Here is a 16,689-nt window from a genome sequence, read left to right as displayed (position 1 = left end):
CGTGAAGCATTTTCAGCAGGATGGAGGGTGTTTGCGCTTCACAACTTATTTTATCAGTTGGAAACACACACAGGAATTCCGGCTTGGGAATGACCGTCCAGTTCCCGGCCTCAACAGGAAGGTATGCATAAAAAGCACTTCCAAAACGGGCAGGCTATACCATTCCTCTCCATTCGGCAGCAACGGAACAGAAGGGAAATACATATTTGTAGCCTATACTGTGATGAAACTAATATTGGGAGATGGTCGCGATGGCAAAATAGCCCAACAAGTCAGTCAAGTGAATAGAGGTGATGTGGCAGCTGCAACCAGGTAGACTCAAGAGGCTTGGCATTGTGTTCTCCATTCTATGGTAAGTAGGGAGGACATTTCACCATTATAGATTATACTTTATTTTTCCCAGAGAAAACATAAGAGTCAGTATTATCATGATGCAGTTGTGATATGCAAAGGTAACATATATTCAAAAGTAGTACTCTGTAGTTTTTAATTCAGAAAATTCAATTTGTGATTTGTCCTTTGATTACCTGAAACACTGAAATGTTACTCTGGGCAGAGCAAAATACCGTTGGTGGTACAGTAGCGGAAAAAGGTTGGGGACCACTGTATTAGGCTATGCATGCTGCCCTCTAGGCCTGATTTATTGTTCTGCTATTCAAAATGCAGCCCAATAATATAGGCTAGATATTGGTAAAGCTCATGTACCTTTGACATCAAATTCCCACTGGGCACAGATGTCAATTCAACATCTATTCCACATTGGTTCAACGTCATTTCATTGAAGTGAATTGGAAACAACGTTGATTCAACCAGTATGTGCCCAGTGGGTTGTGTTGGCTAATATTACATTTTTTCTTCTCTTGTTTCAGATAGATGGAAGCTACAATCTCACACCCCAACCTCAATGCCCAATGGAATTTTACAATATTGTACAATGGGATATAGAGGATTGTTGGCTTCTCATAGCCAAATCAAACCTGGGATTTTTTCCCCCACAGATAAACCGAAGATAAGAGTTTCTGCCTGCTTCACGGTCCATTATTACTTTTGGTACGCGCTCGGCCAGTCTCAAACTCGTACCGTGAGTAATAATGCACTGTGGCTGTCACTGCCAACGAGAGACGGAGAGCACCACAGTTCTCCATAATCCTATGCATCTCATCGTTGTATAGACAGATGTGAAGCAGGAAATGTGATGAAAACTCAGCCCTTGTGTCAGAATGACAGCATTTAAATATAATAATTTAGGATACTTTCATATCCAGGGAAGAAATTGACTAGCCAGTTTACTTAAATATTATTGTTGAATTATTTACTTTAAATGTGTTGTTGAATGTTACACTGACATTTGAACATTTTAACTCTAAATGGTAAATCTTATTTATACTTGCAAAAGAAATTCCCTGTGTCTTGTGACTGTTATATTTATGTTGACTGCATATGTCTTGTTTTAGTACAATGAAACAGTCATATTAGGCTACAGCCTATTATTATGTCTTAATTTTTTGTAGGAAAAACTTTTTTTTCTCAAATATAAAGAAATGGGCCTGTAATTGAATAAAGTTCAGAAACATTATAGCCAACTCTCCTAGTTGGACATGTTTTGAAATAGGCACTTCAATGTAATTGTCTGTTTAATAAATGATCATTACAATTGACAACTCAATTCTACACTAAGAGACGAAATTGAATACACAATCAGTCTCTGAACAAAGCGACCCTGATGCACCCATTGACAAGTTTTTTAATAGAGAGGCTATGTCATAAACCCTCAAAGTTCCAGAATGCGGTGAAAATGGCAGTTATTGTGGTTAGGGAGAAATCCAAACCTATTGTGGTTAGGGAGAAATCCAAACCTATTGTGGTTAGGGAGATATCCAAACCTATTGTGGTTAGGGAGATATCCAAACCTATTGTGGTTAGGGAGATATCCAAACCTATTGTGGTTAGGGAGATATCCAAACCTATTGAGGTTAGGGAGAAATCCAAACCTATTGTGGTTAGGGAGAAATCCAAACCTATTGTGGTTAGGGAGATATCAAAACCTATTGTGGTTAGGGAGATATCCAAACCTATTGTGGTTAGGGAGAAATCCAAACCTATTGTGGTTAGGGAGAAATCCAAACCAATTGGAATGAATGGCAGAAGTGATGCATTACCTGATTTTACTTATACAGAAAAATAAAAGTAAGACATGGGATGTATCTGAAATTGTGTAATAGAATTATTGTCAACCTACAATATTGTTATCTAATTATAAATACAGTTTATATGGATTTTATACAAATGTTCTGTATAAATAGCCTCTAAAATACAGAATATGTAAACTGACCATAAATGTCTAAATGTTGTATTTTTGTGGAAAGCTGTGAGTGCTATTATATGATACAATATCATTACTTGTTGCATTTACAATTTGTCTAAATCATTTAATCAAAATATTAAGCCACTGTATGGCTGTGGATTGGCTGCATTTCCTTTTATGGAATGTTGTCGTATTGGCAGTTAATTCGAAACATTTACGGAATCATTCTGCTAAAACTGGCTAGCTAGCTAACATACAGTACAGGTAATTCTTCAAATATATTGTTTTACACAATATCTTATCACAGCACTGGCAAACCATGGCTGACCAACTTACCTGACTTTTATACCATCATAACGTTCATGATCATTCTAGTATTCTAATTCCTACTTCTATGGCACGTGAAATAGGATCTCTATGGTTCCAACCCTCCGACGTCACCTCGTTACAGTTGTGTTGGTAGCAACTAACTTAAACAGTACCCTACTCCTTGTTGTCCTGTGCACCGGGGCCGAAACCCTCGTCTCATAATCATCATGGATTCTGAAAACTATGTGGAAACTCATCCATCAGACTACAATGAAGCTATGAAAACCAGTGACGTTTACAAAGTGGACAAAAATCTTCCTAAGCGTTTTAATAACCCCGACTGCTTTCAAGGCTACAGGTAAATCCTAATTACAGCATGTTAAAGTGCTCATTTAAATCGAACCCGCAATGCGGTTATGCACGCTGTGTCCCCCCCATTGCAATATCACCACTCACAGGGTAGCCTCGATGTTTCCAATTTTCAGGAAAGTTGTTTGTGTGCAACATTGAAATTTCACAGCAATTCAGTTGCCTGAAACTAGACGTTCACAATAACAAGACTAATCTAATTTTAAAAAATATCGCTAGTGTATACACTATGAGGTTGGAATAATACTGTGAAAATGATAATGCCCTTTTAGTGTAATTGCTGTATGGAAAAGACTGCCTGAAATGTCAATATGTTTTGGTGACAAAGTATTTTTTAAACCAAACGCTTTGTACCAGATGTGTCAATGTGTAGTTCATACATGCATAATCTATGAGCAGAATTATTGTTTTACCTCAATTAGCCATGGAATCCCTAGTTTGAAAGCAACTGTTTTCTTGAAACTGCTGTGCCATTTTCCCAAATGTGGGCCAGCCCCCTAGCAATTCGAGTTCTTGCCAATGAGCCCCTAGCATTTGAGTGACAGCTAGCAAGAGGCCGGCCAAGTATTATCCAATGAGGTTGCAGGGCTAGCCCAACTGCTCAGTAGACACAGCAGAGAGAGGGAGTGTTAGAGAGAGAGATCAATAATGCATGCAGAGCAGAATTAGGCCGATACCCGCTAATTATCAAAATCCAGAAAATAGCTATTCAATTCTACAACCACCTAACAGGAAGTGATTCCCAAACCTTCCACAACAAAGCCATTACCAACAGAGAGATTAATCTGGAGAAGAGCAAGCTGGTCCTTGGGCTTTGTTCACAAACACAAACAGACCCCACAGAGCCCCAGTACAGCAACACAATTAGACTCAACCAAATCATGAGAACACAAAAAGATAATTACTTGACACATTGGTACGAATGAACAAAAAAACTGAGCAAACTAGAATACTATTTCAAATCAAATTTTATTTGTCACTTGCGCCGAATACAACAGGTGTAGTAGACCTTACAGTGAAATGCTTACTATACAAGCCCTTAACCAACAATGCTTTTAGAATAGAAGAAAAAGTGTGAAGTAAAAAAAGTGTGAAGTAAAAAATAGAAAATTAAAGTAACAGTAAAATAACAGAAGCAGGGGAATAAACTTTGTCGTGCCCTCTTCACGACTGTCTTGGTGTGTTTGGACCATGTTAGATTGTTGGTGATGTGGACACCAAGGAACTTGAAGCTCTCAACATTCTCCACTTCAACTAGTTGATGAGAATGGGGCTGTGCTCGGTCCTCCTTTTCCTGTAGTCCACAATCATCTCCTTTGTCTTGATCACATTGAGGGAGAGGTTGTTGTTCTGTCACCACCCAGCCAGGTCTCTGACCTCCTCCCTATAGGCTGTCTCATCATTCTTGGTGATCAGGCCTACCACTGTTGTGTCATCGGCAAACATGATGATGGTGTTGGAGACGTGCCTGGCCATGCAGTCATGAGTGAACAGGGAGTACAGGAGGGGACTGAGCACGCACCCCTGTGGGGGCCCAGTGTTGAGGATCAGTGTGGCGGATGTGTTGTTACCTACCCTTACCACCTGGGGGTCAGCCCGTCAGGAAGTTTTGGATCCATTTGCAGAGGGAGGTGTTTAGTCCCATGTTCCTTATCATAGTAATGAGCTTTGAGGGTACTATGGTGTTGAACGCTGAGCTGTAGTCAATAAATTGCATTCTCACATAGGTGTTCCTTTTGTCCAGGGCAGTGTTGAGTGCAATAGAGATTGCATCATCTGTGGATCTGTTGGGGCGGTATTCAAATTGGAGTGGGTTTCTCGGAAAATGGTGTTGATGTGAGCCATGACCAGCCTTTCAAAGCATTTCATGGCTACAGACGTGGGTGTTACGGGTTGGTAGTCATTAGGCAGGTTACCTTAGTGTTCTTGGGCACAGGGACTGTGGTGGTCTGCTTGAAACATATTGGTATTACAGACTCAGACAGGGAGAGTTGGAAAATGTCAGTGAAGACACTTGCCAGTTGGTCAGCGCATGTTCGGAGTACACGTCCTGGTAAACGTCCTGGTAACCCTGCGGCCTTGTGAATGTTGACTTGTTTAAAGGTCTTAATCACATCGGCTACGGAGAGTGTGATCACACAGTCGTCCGGAACAGCTGATGCTCTCATGCATGCTTCAGTGTTACTTGCCACGACGCGAGCATAGAAGTAATTTAGCTCGTCTGATAGGCTTGTGTCACTGGGCAGCTCACGGCTGTGCTTCCCTTTGTAGTCGGTAATAGTTTGCAAGCCATGCCACATCCAACGAGTGTCGGAGCCGGTGTAGTACGATTCAATCTTAGTCCTGTACTTAGTCCTGTACTGACACTTTGCCTGTTTGATGGATCGTCGGAGGGCATAGCGGTATTTCTTATAAGCTTCCGGGTTAGAGTCCCACTCCTTGAAAGCGGCAGCTCTACCCTTTAGCTCAGTGCAGTTGTTGCCTGTAATCCATGGCTTCTGATTGGGTTATGTACATACGGTCACTGTGGGGACGACGTCATTGTTGCACTTATTGATGAAGCCAGTGACTGATGTGGTGTACTCCGCAATGCCATCGGAAGGATCCCGGAACATATTCCAGTCTGTGCTAGCAAAACAGTCCTGTAGCTTAGCATCTGCTTCATCTGGTTACTTTCTAATTGACCGAGTCACTGGTGCTTCCTGCTTTAGTTTTTGCTTGTAAGCAGGAATCAGGAGGATAGAATTATGGTCATATTTACCAAATGGGGGGCGAGGGAGAGCTTTGTATGTGTCTCTGTGTGTGGTGTAAAGGTGGTCTAGAGTTTTATTTCCCTCTGGTTGCACATTTAACATGCTAGTAGAAATGAGGTAAAATGGATTTGAGTTTCCCTGCATTAAAGTCCCCGGCCACTAGGAGCGCCGCCTCTGAATGAGCGTTTTCGTGTTTGCTTATGGTCGTATACAGCTCATTGAGGTGTGGTCTTAGTGGCAGAATCAGCTTGTAGTGGTATATAGACAGCTACGAAAAATACAGATGAAAACTCTTGGTAAATAGTGTGGTCTACAGCTTATGATGAGATACTCTACCTCAGGTGAGCAAAACCTCAAGACTTCCTTAGATTTTGTGCACCAGCTGTTGTTTACAAATATACATAGACTGCCACCCATAGTCTTACCAGAGACCCCTGTTCTATCCTGCCAAAAAAGCTTAAAACCCACCAGCTGTATGTTATTAATGTCGTCGTTCAGCCACGACTTGGTGAAAGAAATGATATTACAGTTTTTAATGTCCCGTTGGTAGGATATACGTGATCGTAGTTTGTCTATTTTTTTAGAGATTGATTGTACGTTGGCTAATAGGGCCGATGGTAAAGGTAGATTACCCTCTCGGCAACGGATCCTTACAAGGCACCCGGACCTTCGTCCACAATATCCCCACCTCTTTTGCCCGTGAATGATGGGGATGGGGGCCTTGTCGGGTGTCTGAAGTAAATCCTTCCTGTCCGTCTCATTGAAGAAAAAGTATTCCTCCAGTACGGGGTGAGTAATTGCTGTCCTGATATCTAGAAGCTCTTTTCGGTCATAAGACACAGTGGCAGAAACATTATGTACAAAATAAGTTACAAATAATGCAAAAAAACGTACACAATAGCACAATTGGTTACGGGATTGTAAAACGGCAGCCATCTCCTTCCGCACCACTCCTCTCGTCTTGGCCCTTAACAGAGAGTACACAGTGGCAGAATACCTGACCACTGTGACTGACCCCAAATTAAGGAAAGCTTTGACCATGTACACATTCAGGGAGCATAGCCTTGCTATTGAGAAAGCTGGCTCTCAAGAAAAGACAGGCTATGTGCACACAAACCACAAAATTAGGTGGAAACTGAGCTGCACTTCCTAACGTCCTGCCAAATATATGACCATATTAGAGACACATATTTCCTTCAGATTACACAGACCCACAAAGATTTAGAAAACAAATCCAATTTTGATAAACTCCCATATCTATTGTGCAAAATACCACATTGTGCAATCACAGCAGCAATATTTGAGACTTGTTGCCACAAGAAAAGGGCATCCAGTGAAGAACAAACACCATTGTAAATACAACCCATATTTATCCTTTTATACTTTAACTATTTGCATGTTGTAACAGCTCGGTATATAGACATAATTTGACATTTGAAGTCTATTATTTTGGAACTTGGATGAGTGTAATATTTACTTAACTTTTGTTGATCCATTTACTTGCTTTGGCAATGTAAATATATGTTTCCCATGCACACACATACAGACTGACAGAGATGTGCAATTGTCGGGGACCACTTTCGGCTCATGAGTGCTACTTTCAGAACTAAAGGCGAAAAAGTATTGAAAAGTACAGGATACTCTTTAATAGACCAATAACAAAGAGAGTTTCAAACATATCTGCCAATAACAGCTAGTTTTCAGGTTACATATCCCTCCCATTAGCAGGGGCGGACTTAGTGATTTGGAGGCCCCAGGCAGAGGCCAGTCATGTGCCATGAACACAACCAGTCATGTTTTCATCTGATGACAAACCACTTGAAAATGTAGGTTACCTTCACACGTTCATCCAAAATAATTCTAATTCTAACAGTGCACTGTGCACCCGCCAACTTTCCTTCAATTCGCAAGTGGCTGAAACGATTTCATTAGAAAAAGCATTCGAGTGAGCAAAAGAGCACCCTTCTGGCTTACTATATGTAGCCCACGTATCGGATGCTGTCTGGCCAAAATGAATATGACATGCCATACTCCTTTTGGCCAGAGAGCATCAGATACATGGGCAACACCTACAGTTAAAGTCAGAAGTTTACATACAGTTTGGTTGGAATCATTAAAATGAGTTTTTCAACCACTCCACAAATTTCTTGTTAACAAACTATAGTTTTGGCAAGTCGGTTAGGACATCTACTTTGTGCATGACACAAGTAATTTTTCCAATAATTGTTTACAGACAGATTATTTAACTTGTAATTCACTGTATCACAATTCCAGTGGGTCAGAAGTTTACATACACTAAGTTGACTGTGCCTTTAAACAGCTTGGAAAATTCCAGAAAATTATGCCATGGCTTCAGAAGCTTCTGATATGCTAATTGACATCATGTGAGTCAATTGGAGGTGTACCAGTGGATGTATTTCAAGGCCTACCTTCAAACTCAGTGCCTCTTTGCTTGACATCATGGGAAAATCAAAATAAATCAGCCAAGACATCAGTCTGGTTCATCCTTGGGAGCAATTTCCAAACGCCTGAAGGTACCACGTTCATCTGTACAAGCAATAGTACGCAAGTATAAACACCATGGGACCACGCAGCTGTCATACCGCTCAGGAAGGAGACACGTTCTGTCTCCTAGAGATGAACGTACTTTGGTGTGAAAAGTGCAAATCAATTCCAGAACAACAGCAAAGGACCTTGTGAAGATGCTAGAGGAAACTGGTACAAAAGTATCTATATTCACAGTAAAACGAGTCCTGTATCAACATAACCTGAAAGGCCGCTCAGCAAGGAAGAAGCCACTGCTCCAAAACCGCCATTAAAAAAGCCAGACTACGGTGTGCAACTGCACACGGGGACAAAGATCGTACGTTTTGGAGAAATGTCCTCTGGTCTGATGAAACTAAAATAGAACCGTTTGGCCATAATGACCATCGTTGTGTTTTGAGAAAAAAGGGTGAGGCTTGCAAGCCGAAGAACACCATCCCAACCGTGATGCACGGAGGTGGCAGCACCATGTTGTGGGGTTGCTTTGGTGCAGGAGGGACTGGTGCACTTCACAAAATAGATGGCATCATGAGGGAGAAAAATTATGTGTATATATTGAAGCAACATCTCAAGACATCAGTCAGGAAGTTAAAGCTTTTGTTCGCAAATGGGTCTTCCAAATGGACAATGACCCCAAGCATACTTCCAAAGTTGTGGCAAAATGGCTTAAGGACAACACAGTCAAGATATTGGAGTGGCCATCACAAAGCCCTGAACACAATCCCATAGAACATTTGTGGGCAGAACTGAAAAAGCGTGTGCGAGCAAGGAGCCCTACAAACCTGACTCAGTTACACCAGCTGTCAGGAGGAATGGGTCAAAATTCACCCAACTTTTTGTGGGAAGCTTGTGGAACGCTACCTGAAACGTTTGACCCAAGTTAACCCATTTAAAGGCAATGCTAGCAAATATGAATTGAGTGTATGTAAACTTCTGACCCACTGGGAATGTGACGAAAGAAATACAAGCTGAAATAAATCGTTCTCTATTATTCTGACATTTCACATTCTTAAAATAAAGTGGTGATCCTAACTGATCTAAGACAGGGCATTTTTACTAGGATTAAATGTCAGGAATGGTCAATAACTGATTTTAAATGTATTTGGCTAAGGTGTATGTAAACTTCTGACTTCAACTGTACATGTCCTCTGCCTTTTCCTTGACGACTATAGCAGTATTATCAGCAGCACATTTTTTTTACTAAAGAAAGTAATATTGGAGGGTTTTCTACTAAGCTAACATATGGAATTGTTTTTAGATGGTCATACCAAGGATACTTTTCCTATTTGATTTCGAATTTTAGGACCCCTGTGGGTAGAAAATAAAAATGTATTTAATTGAACATTGAATTTGGTCTTACTGCTATTAGCCCATAGAAATGCATCGAACAACATTTTCATACATGGAAAACCATGATGTTTTAGTGAGAAGATTTTCTGAATGTCTCCTGGTCTGACAATCACCGCTGTCACAGATAGAACAATGAGCCAGGTGTTTCACCGGATGTATCAATCTGAAGTATCCAGTTGGCATTTCCACTCACCACCAAATATGGTGATGAGAGGAAACCCAGTGGCCGGTAGTCGGAGAAGATGATGCAAGATGGTTTTTGGCCAACATTCTGCACATGTTCTCATCGATGAAACATTTGATCTCAATACAGTTATATGTTCCCAAAACTAGAATATGTTACAAACAGATTGAGAAATAAAAAGTTGCATTGGTCCTTTAACCATTTTGCTAATAAATGTTATGCACCAAAAAGGTTGTTTGCTTTTGATGATCAATGCACTGAGATAATATTTGTCTATTTCAGTACGAAGAAAAACCACCCATTCTACCAGACATCAAGCCAAATATATGGAAGCAAGAGACCAACCGTTCATGAAATGCCTGTAAGAAAGATGCCATAAACCATATGGAAATCTAAAACAAACAAAAAAAACATGATTATTTGCACTGATCTGTCTGAACCTGATTTTGTTTCATTTTTCCTATCCCATCAGACAACTTTTAATGGCAGTTATCGGAAGTTTTCAGAACACATGCTGAAAAGTGGGATGTTCAGAGATAACGGTTTCAACACGTCCATTGAGAAGAGCAAAATCACAGGACACGACACCATCCCCATGTTTCAAGACAGGATCAACTTTAATTATGCATACGACAGTGGGAATGGTCCAAGGAATTGAAAACATTACTCCACCTACCTTAATTCATTTTCATTGCTACATTTGTATGCCATTCATTCTATTTGCCTTTTATAAGGATCAATTCCTATAATGAGTATTTAAACATCATACAGAACATTCACCTTGTTTTATTAGACCCCACCTACCTTTGGTGATTGGTTCAATAAAAACCTAACCCCAACATCAGTCTTGGCCACAAGGTGGACATCTAACAACCTGCTGGCTATTTTGCTGGCACGTGCAGGAGCTAACGCACAGCAAAATAGTCAGCAAGTTGTTAGATCACCACCTTGTGGCCAAGACTGATGTTGTGGTTAGGTTTTTATATACGGTGAGTGTTCAAGACATTAAGAACACCTTCCTAATATTGAGTTTGCCCTCAGAACAGCCTCAATTTGTCAGGGGATGGACTCTACAAGGTGTCGAAGGCGTACAACCGGCCCATGTTGAATACAATGCTTCCCACATAGTATTCAATGTGTGGACCATTCTTGATACACACGGGAAACTGCTGAGCATGAAAAACCCAGCAGCGCTGCAGTTCTTGACACAAAATTGGTGCGCCTGGCACCTACTACCATACCCCGTTCAAAGGCACTTTTCGTGCCCATTCACCCTCGGAATGGCACACATACACAATCCAACTCTCAATTGCCTCAAGACTTAAAAATCCTTCTTTAACCTGTCTCCTCCCTTTCATCCATACTGATTGAAGTGGATTTAACAAGTACATCAACAAGGGATCATAGCTTTCCTCTGGATTCACTTGGTCAGTCTATGCCATGGAAAGAGCAGGTGTTTATAATGTTTTGTACATTTAGTCTGTTTTATCACTCTATTATTGTGTAGAGGATAAGAATTGATCCAACTCCTGGTACCTTTCAAACAAGATTTGAACAAGTTTTTGGAATTCAATAGATATTCTATCTAAGTTTAAATTGATCCTGCAAATTATATTTAACCACCTTGAATTATTCCAGAAAACTGGGTCATGGTAACATAAGTAACACAAAATAGTGTCTTAAAGTGGTTGCTAGGAAACTAGTGAACCCAAGACAGTATCAGAAGGAAAATAAATCACTGGCAAATAATCTAAGGCGATATTAAGACATTTTGTTTGATGAACATGAATTAACTAATGTACATGGTGTAAATGTTAAAATAAGAGAATAGTAGTGAAATGCCCTCCTCACAGGGCTATTTTGAGGGAAGTGTACAACAGCATAGAGTAGGTATATCTGTGCGTTATCTCCTTTTGAGTAAGCTTGGAGGGGTTGAGGGTAGCTGGAGGATGGAACTAAAAAACAAACAAAAGATAACTATTGTAAAATATGCTGTGTCCATAAAATGTACATAGTATGTACTGTATAAGCTGGAAATAGATGCCTAAGTGTTGTGGTCTATTAGTTTACGTCAATTATTGGAGGGGTAGTAGGGTTAGGGGAGAATATATAACAAATATTTATATATATATTTACAAAAAATATATATGGGGGATTGGAAATGATGTAGACAATTACATTTGATGGAACCCACAATCTGAAATATTAAAGCTGATCTAAAAAAATATACAAAATACAAAAAATGCTTGTACACCCTACACTTTGACTCAATGAAGCCATCTCATATCTGTGAAGCCATACACAATTATAAAACAAATTGCTATCTAGAACCTGAAAGGGTTATTCGGCTGTCCCAAAAGGAGAATAACCCTGTTTGGTTCCAGCCCACACAGACATCAATTCAAAGTCTATTCCACGTTGGTTCAACGTCAACATTGATTAAACATGTTTTATATATTTAACCTTATTTTAACTAGGCAAGTCAATTAAGAACACATTCTTATTTACAATGAAGGCCTACCACGAGGCCAAATGCCTACTTTTACGTGGATGGGGGCTGGGTTTAAAAATAAAAATGTAGGACAAAACACACATCATGATGAGAGCGACCACAACAATTAAGAAAGACTTAAAGTGAGACCTAAGACAACAACACAACATGGCAGCAACACATGACGGATTATAATTAGATGTATCACGAAGAGGAAAATCAAAATCAAATCAAATTTTATTTGTCACATACACATGGTTAGCAGATGTTAATGCGAGTGTAGCGAAATGCTTGTGCTTCTAGTTCCGACAATGCAGTAATAACCAACAAGTAATCTAACTAACAATTCCAAAACTACTGTCTTATACACACAAGTGTAGGGGGCTAAAGAATATGTACATAAAGATATATGAATGAGTGATGGTACAGAGCGGCATAGGCAAGATACAGTAGATGGTATCGAGTACAGTATATACATATGAGATGAGTATGTAAACAAAGTGGCATAGTTAAAGTGGCTAGTGATACATGTATTACATAAAGATGCAGTAGATGATATAGAGTACAGTATATACGTGTACATATGAGATGAATAATGTAGGGTATGTAAACATTATATTAGGTAGCATTGTTTAAAGTGGCTAGTGATATATTTGACATCATTTCCCATCAATTCCCATTATTAAAGTGGCTGGAGTTGAGTCAGTGTGTTGGCAGCAGCCACTCAATGTTAGTGGTGGCTGTTTAACAGTCTGATGGCCTTGAGATAGAAGCTGTTTTTCAGTCTCTCGGTCCCAGCTTTGATGCACCTGTACTGACCTCGCCTTCTGGATGATAGCGGGGTGAACAGGCAGTGGCTCGGGTGGTTGTTGTCCTTGATGATCTTTATGGCCTTCCTGTAACATCGGAAGGCCAAAATGTCCCAACCAGTATGCGCCCAGTGGGAGGTAGAACCCTTTTGATTCCAGGTAAAAGCATTTTGGGTTACATGCACAACCATTTCCACAGAGGGTTCTAAATGGAACGCAAAAGAGTTCTACCTGAAACCAAAAAGGGTTTTACCTGATATTTAAAAAAAAGGGTTATCCTATGGGGATAACAGAACCCTTTTGGAAAGCTTTTTTCTAAGCATTATTTAAATGCTAGTATTATTATCTAGCATAATGTAAGCAACGTTTCCCTTCTGAGGCCCACTGAGTAAATCTGGGGATCGATCCCTTATATCATAGATCACATATTTAAGAGTAGAATGTGTGCTCAATATTAATTGTAGACACATATCAATATACACTGAGTATAGAAAACATTAAAGACGCCTGTTTTTTCATGCTCAACAGTTTCCTGTGTGTATCAAGAATGGTCTACCAGCCAAAGGACCTCCAGCCAACCTGACACAAATGTGGGAAACATTGGAGTCAACATGGGCCAGCATCCCTGTTGAATGCTTTCGACACCTTGTAGAGTCCATCCCCCAACACACATTTTTTTTTTTGGGGGGTTCCTAATGTTTGGTATACTCAGTGTGCAATACAATATATCACATTGCACAACTAGACTGCATGTCTTTGTCTGCTATTTCTAATAGTAATTTCCCTTACAGTGTAAGATTAAGTTTACAATTGCCATTTCTCCTTACAACTCCTGTTCTCCAAAAGCTTATTTCTGGGCACATTTGAACCATCTCAAATTAAACGCTTCCTTTGTCTGCTACAGATTATAATTAGGTGTAGCACGGAGAGGAAACTGTCCCAAAAGCCCTAGCACGGTCACAGACACATTTCCCTCTGTTGTAGAGTGTAGAGCTCTCCCACTCTCCACAGAGACTAGACCCATTTTCAGCTCAGTAATGACTGTCAGAAATCTGACAGGCTTGGGTTGGCAATGCTACTGCTATCAGGGACATCATGCACCCCCAAAATCTGAGGGTACAAAAAGAATGTGAGGAGGGCTCTGGGGTGGTTAGAGAATTTAGCCTTTTTCAAATACCTAAAACATAGTCATTATGCTTAATTGTGTATATGTACATACAGTGGAGCAAAAAAGTATTTAGTCAGCCACCAATTGTGCAAGTTCTCCCACTTAAAAAGATGAGAGAGGCCTGTAATTTTCATCATAGGTACACTTCAACTATGACGGACAAAATGAGAAAAAAAAATCCAGAAAATCACATTGTAGGATTTTTAATTAATTAATTTGCAAATTCTATATATATATATATATATATATATATATATATATATATATATATATATATATATATATATATATATATAATATATTGTTCTGCATGTCATAGCTCTTGAGCTGTCTGTATCCTCCTGACTGGTGGTTACCTTTTTTTCTAAGAGCTTATGTTTATCCATAACCTAAAAGGGTTCTTCCGCTGTCCCCATAGGAGATCCCTTTGAATAACCCTTTTTGGTTCCAGGTAGAACCGTTTCCACAGAAACGTTTCATGTAACCCAAAAAGGTTGTACCTATTGCCAAGACATGCACATCAGCCATCACCGTGAGTAGTAGCCTATGGCTTCATCTTCATCATCAGTGTCAGTAAAGGTGCGTGGGTAAAATCACTGAGGAAGCTAAGCCAAGCCAGTAAAAAAATCCATTTTACAACCTATGTTGTGATATTTGCGTTGTTTGTTCTGTAACCCATTCATTCATACGCCACCGTGACAATAAGACAGAGACCGCAAAAAAGACAGTCATACAGTGGTGGAATAAATTCAAGTGCACATAGATTTGTTTCATCCCAAAACCGGAGAGCAAAATCTGTCCGGTGAAATCTGCATAGCAAATATTACATGTAACAAACAGTTATCTGACCTGCAACATGGTCAAGAAAGTTACTAAACTATTGATTTAGAAGTACAGACCGCAAATCAGCACAAAGTCAATCGGAGCACTGCCGCCGTTATTTCAGCACCATTTCATCTTAAACATTTAAACATAATCAAAACAACAAGGCTATATACACTCAGTTTAATACACTGAAAACAAACTTAAAGATACCAAAAACAATTTAGTCCAATCAATGTTGCTAAATATGATGTGGCTGTCTATGGTACTGATTTCTGCCTCTGTGTGTGTGTTTGTGTGCGCGTGCGTGCGTGCGGGTACACGCAGGTAAGAAAAACAAAACAACTTTGACTCACCCTCTGTCATACAGTAAGCTTTTAGTTTTTGTTGTCTTAGACTACCTAGCTAAAATGCTTACTATCCTAACTTCCTTGCATGGGGCAACAATGAACCAGCTAAGTTATCTAGCTAGTTAACATGAGACTACTAGTCTACATCTAGGCTACATATTGACCTTCAATCGTCTCAGGACAGTGGCACAACATATGATTTTATGGTTAAATCAGAATCGCCATCATAACCATCGGCTTGTACAGGGAATTAAGTCAAAACCACAAGTTCAAATCCCCATCTCCATCCATGGCTTATGAAATTGCAGATTTAGCAAGCTAGCTACTGCAGGACATCAACACAAGCAGACCAGAAATTAAAATGAGGTTTTGCTCAGCTCAACACTGATTGGCTAATTCTTATGTAATTTGTTTTATAAAGGGAGGCCATGCACTTGCTGGCATCAATCAATCAAATGCTACAGAACAACATGTCACACTCTTTTGGTCCAGACAGCATCAGGTACATGGGCTACACATACTGAGACAGAGGGGCACTGTTTCCCTCGCTTGGATGATTTCTCAGGTGAGATTCAGACACTTACGATTTGATGGGAAAATTATGAAAACAGAGAGACAAAAGAGATTTGTTTTATTATTATATTTTTTTTTATTGGTCAAATATTTGGGGAAGCCTGGCTTCCCTTGGCATCCATGAATACACGCCACTGGACATGTTATTTAGTAGCCTACTGAATTCATGACCATATTTATCTCAGTTGGTCAGTGTCAGACTGCATGAAATGCCTATTATTTCTTTAACCAACACTGGTTGTGAGGCTGTGTGTAGAGTTGTAAAGGGTTTTGGATTTAATCCACGCTGATAATGAAGAGTTGATGCGGTTGGATGGGAGGCTTGCTAGCTTCTCACACTGAATGCTGATGAAGTGGGTCAACGGAGGTCTGTGCAGCCAAAATAGCCCCAGCTACGTTCATCTTGGTTACGGTCTAGTGCCAAGCCACTAAGACAATCCTTAGTAAACACATCTGTTGTCCCTTACATTGTGGAAGCCACAGGTAAAATGAAGACATCTAACTAGCCTGCGGAAATCACTTGTCATTCAGAACCCTGGACAGTGCCATGACAGTGCTAACTTCAAGTTCAGTCAAAAATCGAAAAAGTGGACAGAGAAGTGGAGGTGGAAATAGATGTCACCTTCCCAGCGTATACTGCTGCGTATACTCTTTGGTATCCT

At 40.0% G+C, this 16,689-nt stretch overlaps 1 protein-coding gene and 1 long non-coding RNA gene across 2 annotated transcripts; both read left to right on the top strand.

Moving 5' to 3' along the window:
* On the top strand, window positions 1–2,211 carry LOC112248212. Its single transcript, XR_002953201.2, has 2 exons — window positions 1–352; window positions 870–2,211. It is a non-coding gene; the product is annotated as an uncharacterized LOC112248212 (long non-coding RNA).
* A 565-nt stretch (window positions 2,212–2,776) lies between these two features.
* On the top strand, window positions 2,777–11,072 carry LOC112248211 (UPF0691 protein C9orf116 homolog). The gene is made up of 3 exons (XM_024417054.2): window positions 2,777–2,972; window positions 10,097–10,175; window positions 10,287–11,072. Exons 1-3 carry the CDS (start codon window positions 2,842–2,844, stop codon window positions 10,470–10,472), a joined length of 396 nt encoding a protein of 131 aa, XP_024272822.1. The 5' UTR covers window positions 2,777–2,841; the 3' UTR covers window positions 10,473–11,072.
* Window positions 11,073–16,689: the final 5,617 nt, after the last annotated feature.

The sequence above is a fragment of the Oncorhynchus tshawytscha genome, linkage group LG04 (assembly GCF_018296145.1).
Source record: "Oncorhynchus tshawytscha isolate Ot180627B linkage group LG04, Otsh_v2.0, whole genome shotgun sequence".
NCBI lineage: Eukaryota > Metazoa > Chordata > Actinopteri > Salmoniformes > Salmonidae > Oncorhynchus > Oncorhynchus tshawytscha.
Note: the sequence above shows the minus strand (reverse complement) of the source record. Positions and strands in the feature narration are given on the sequence as shown.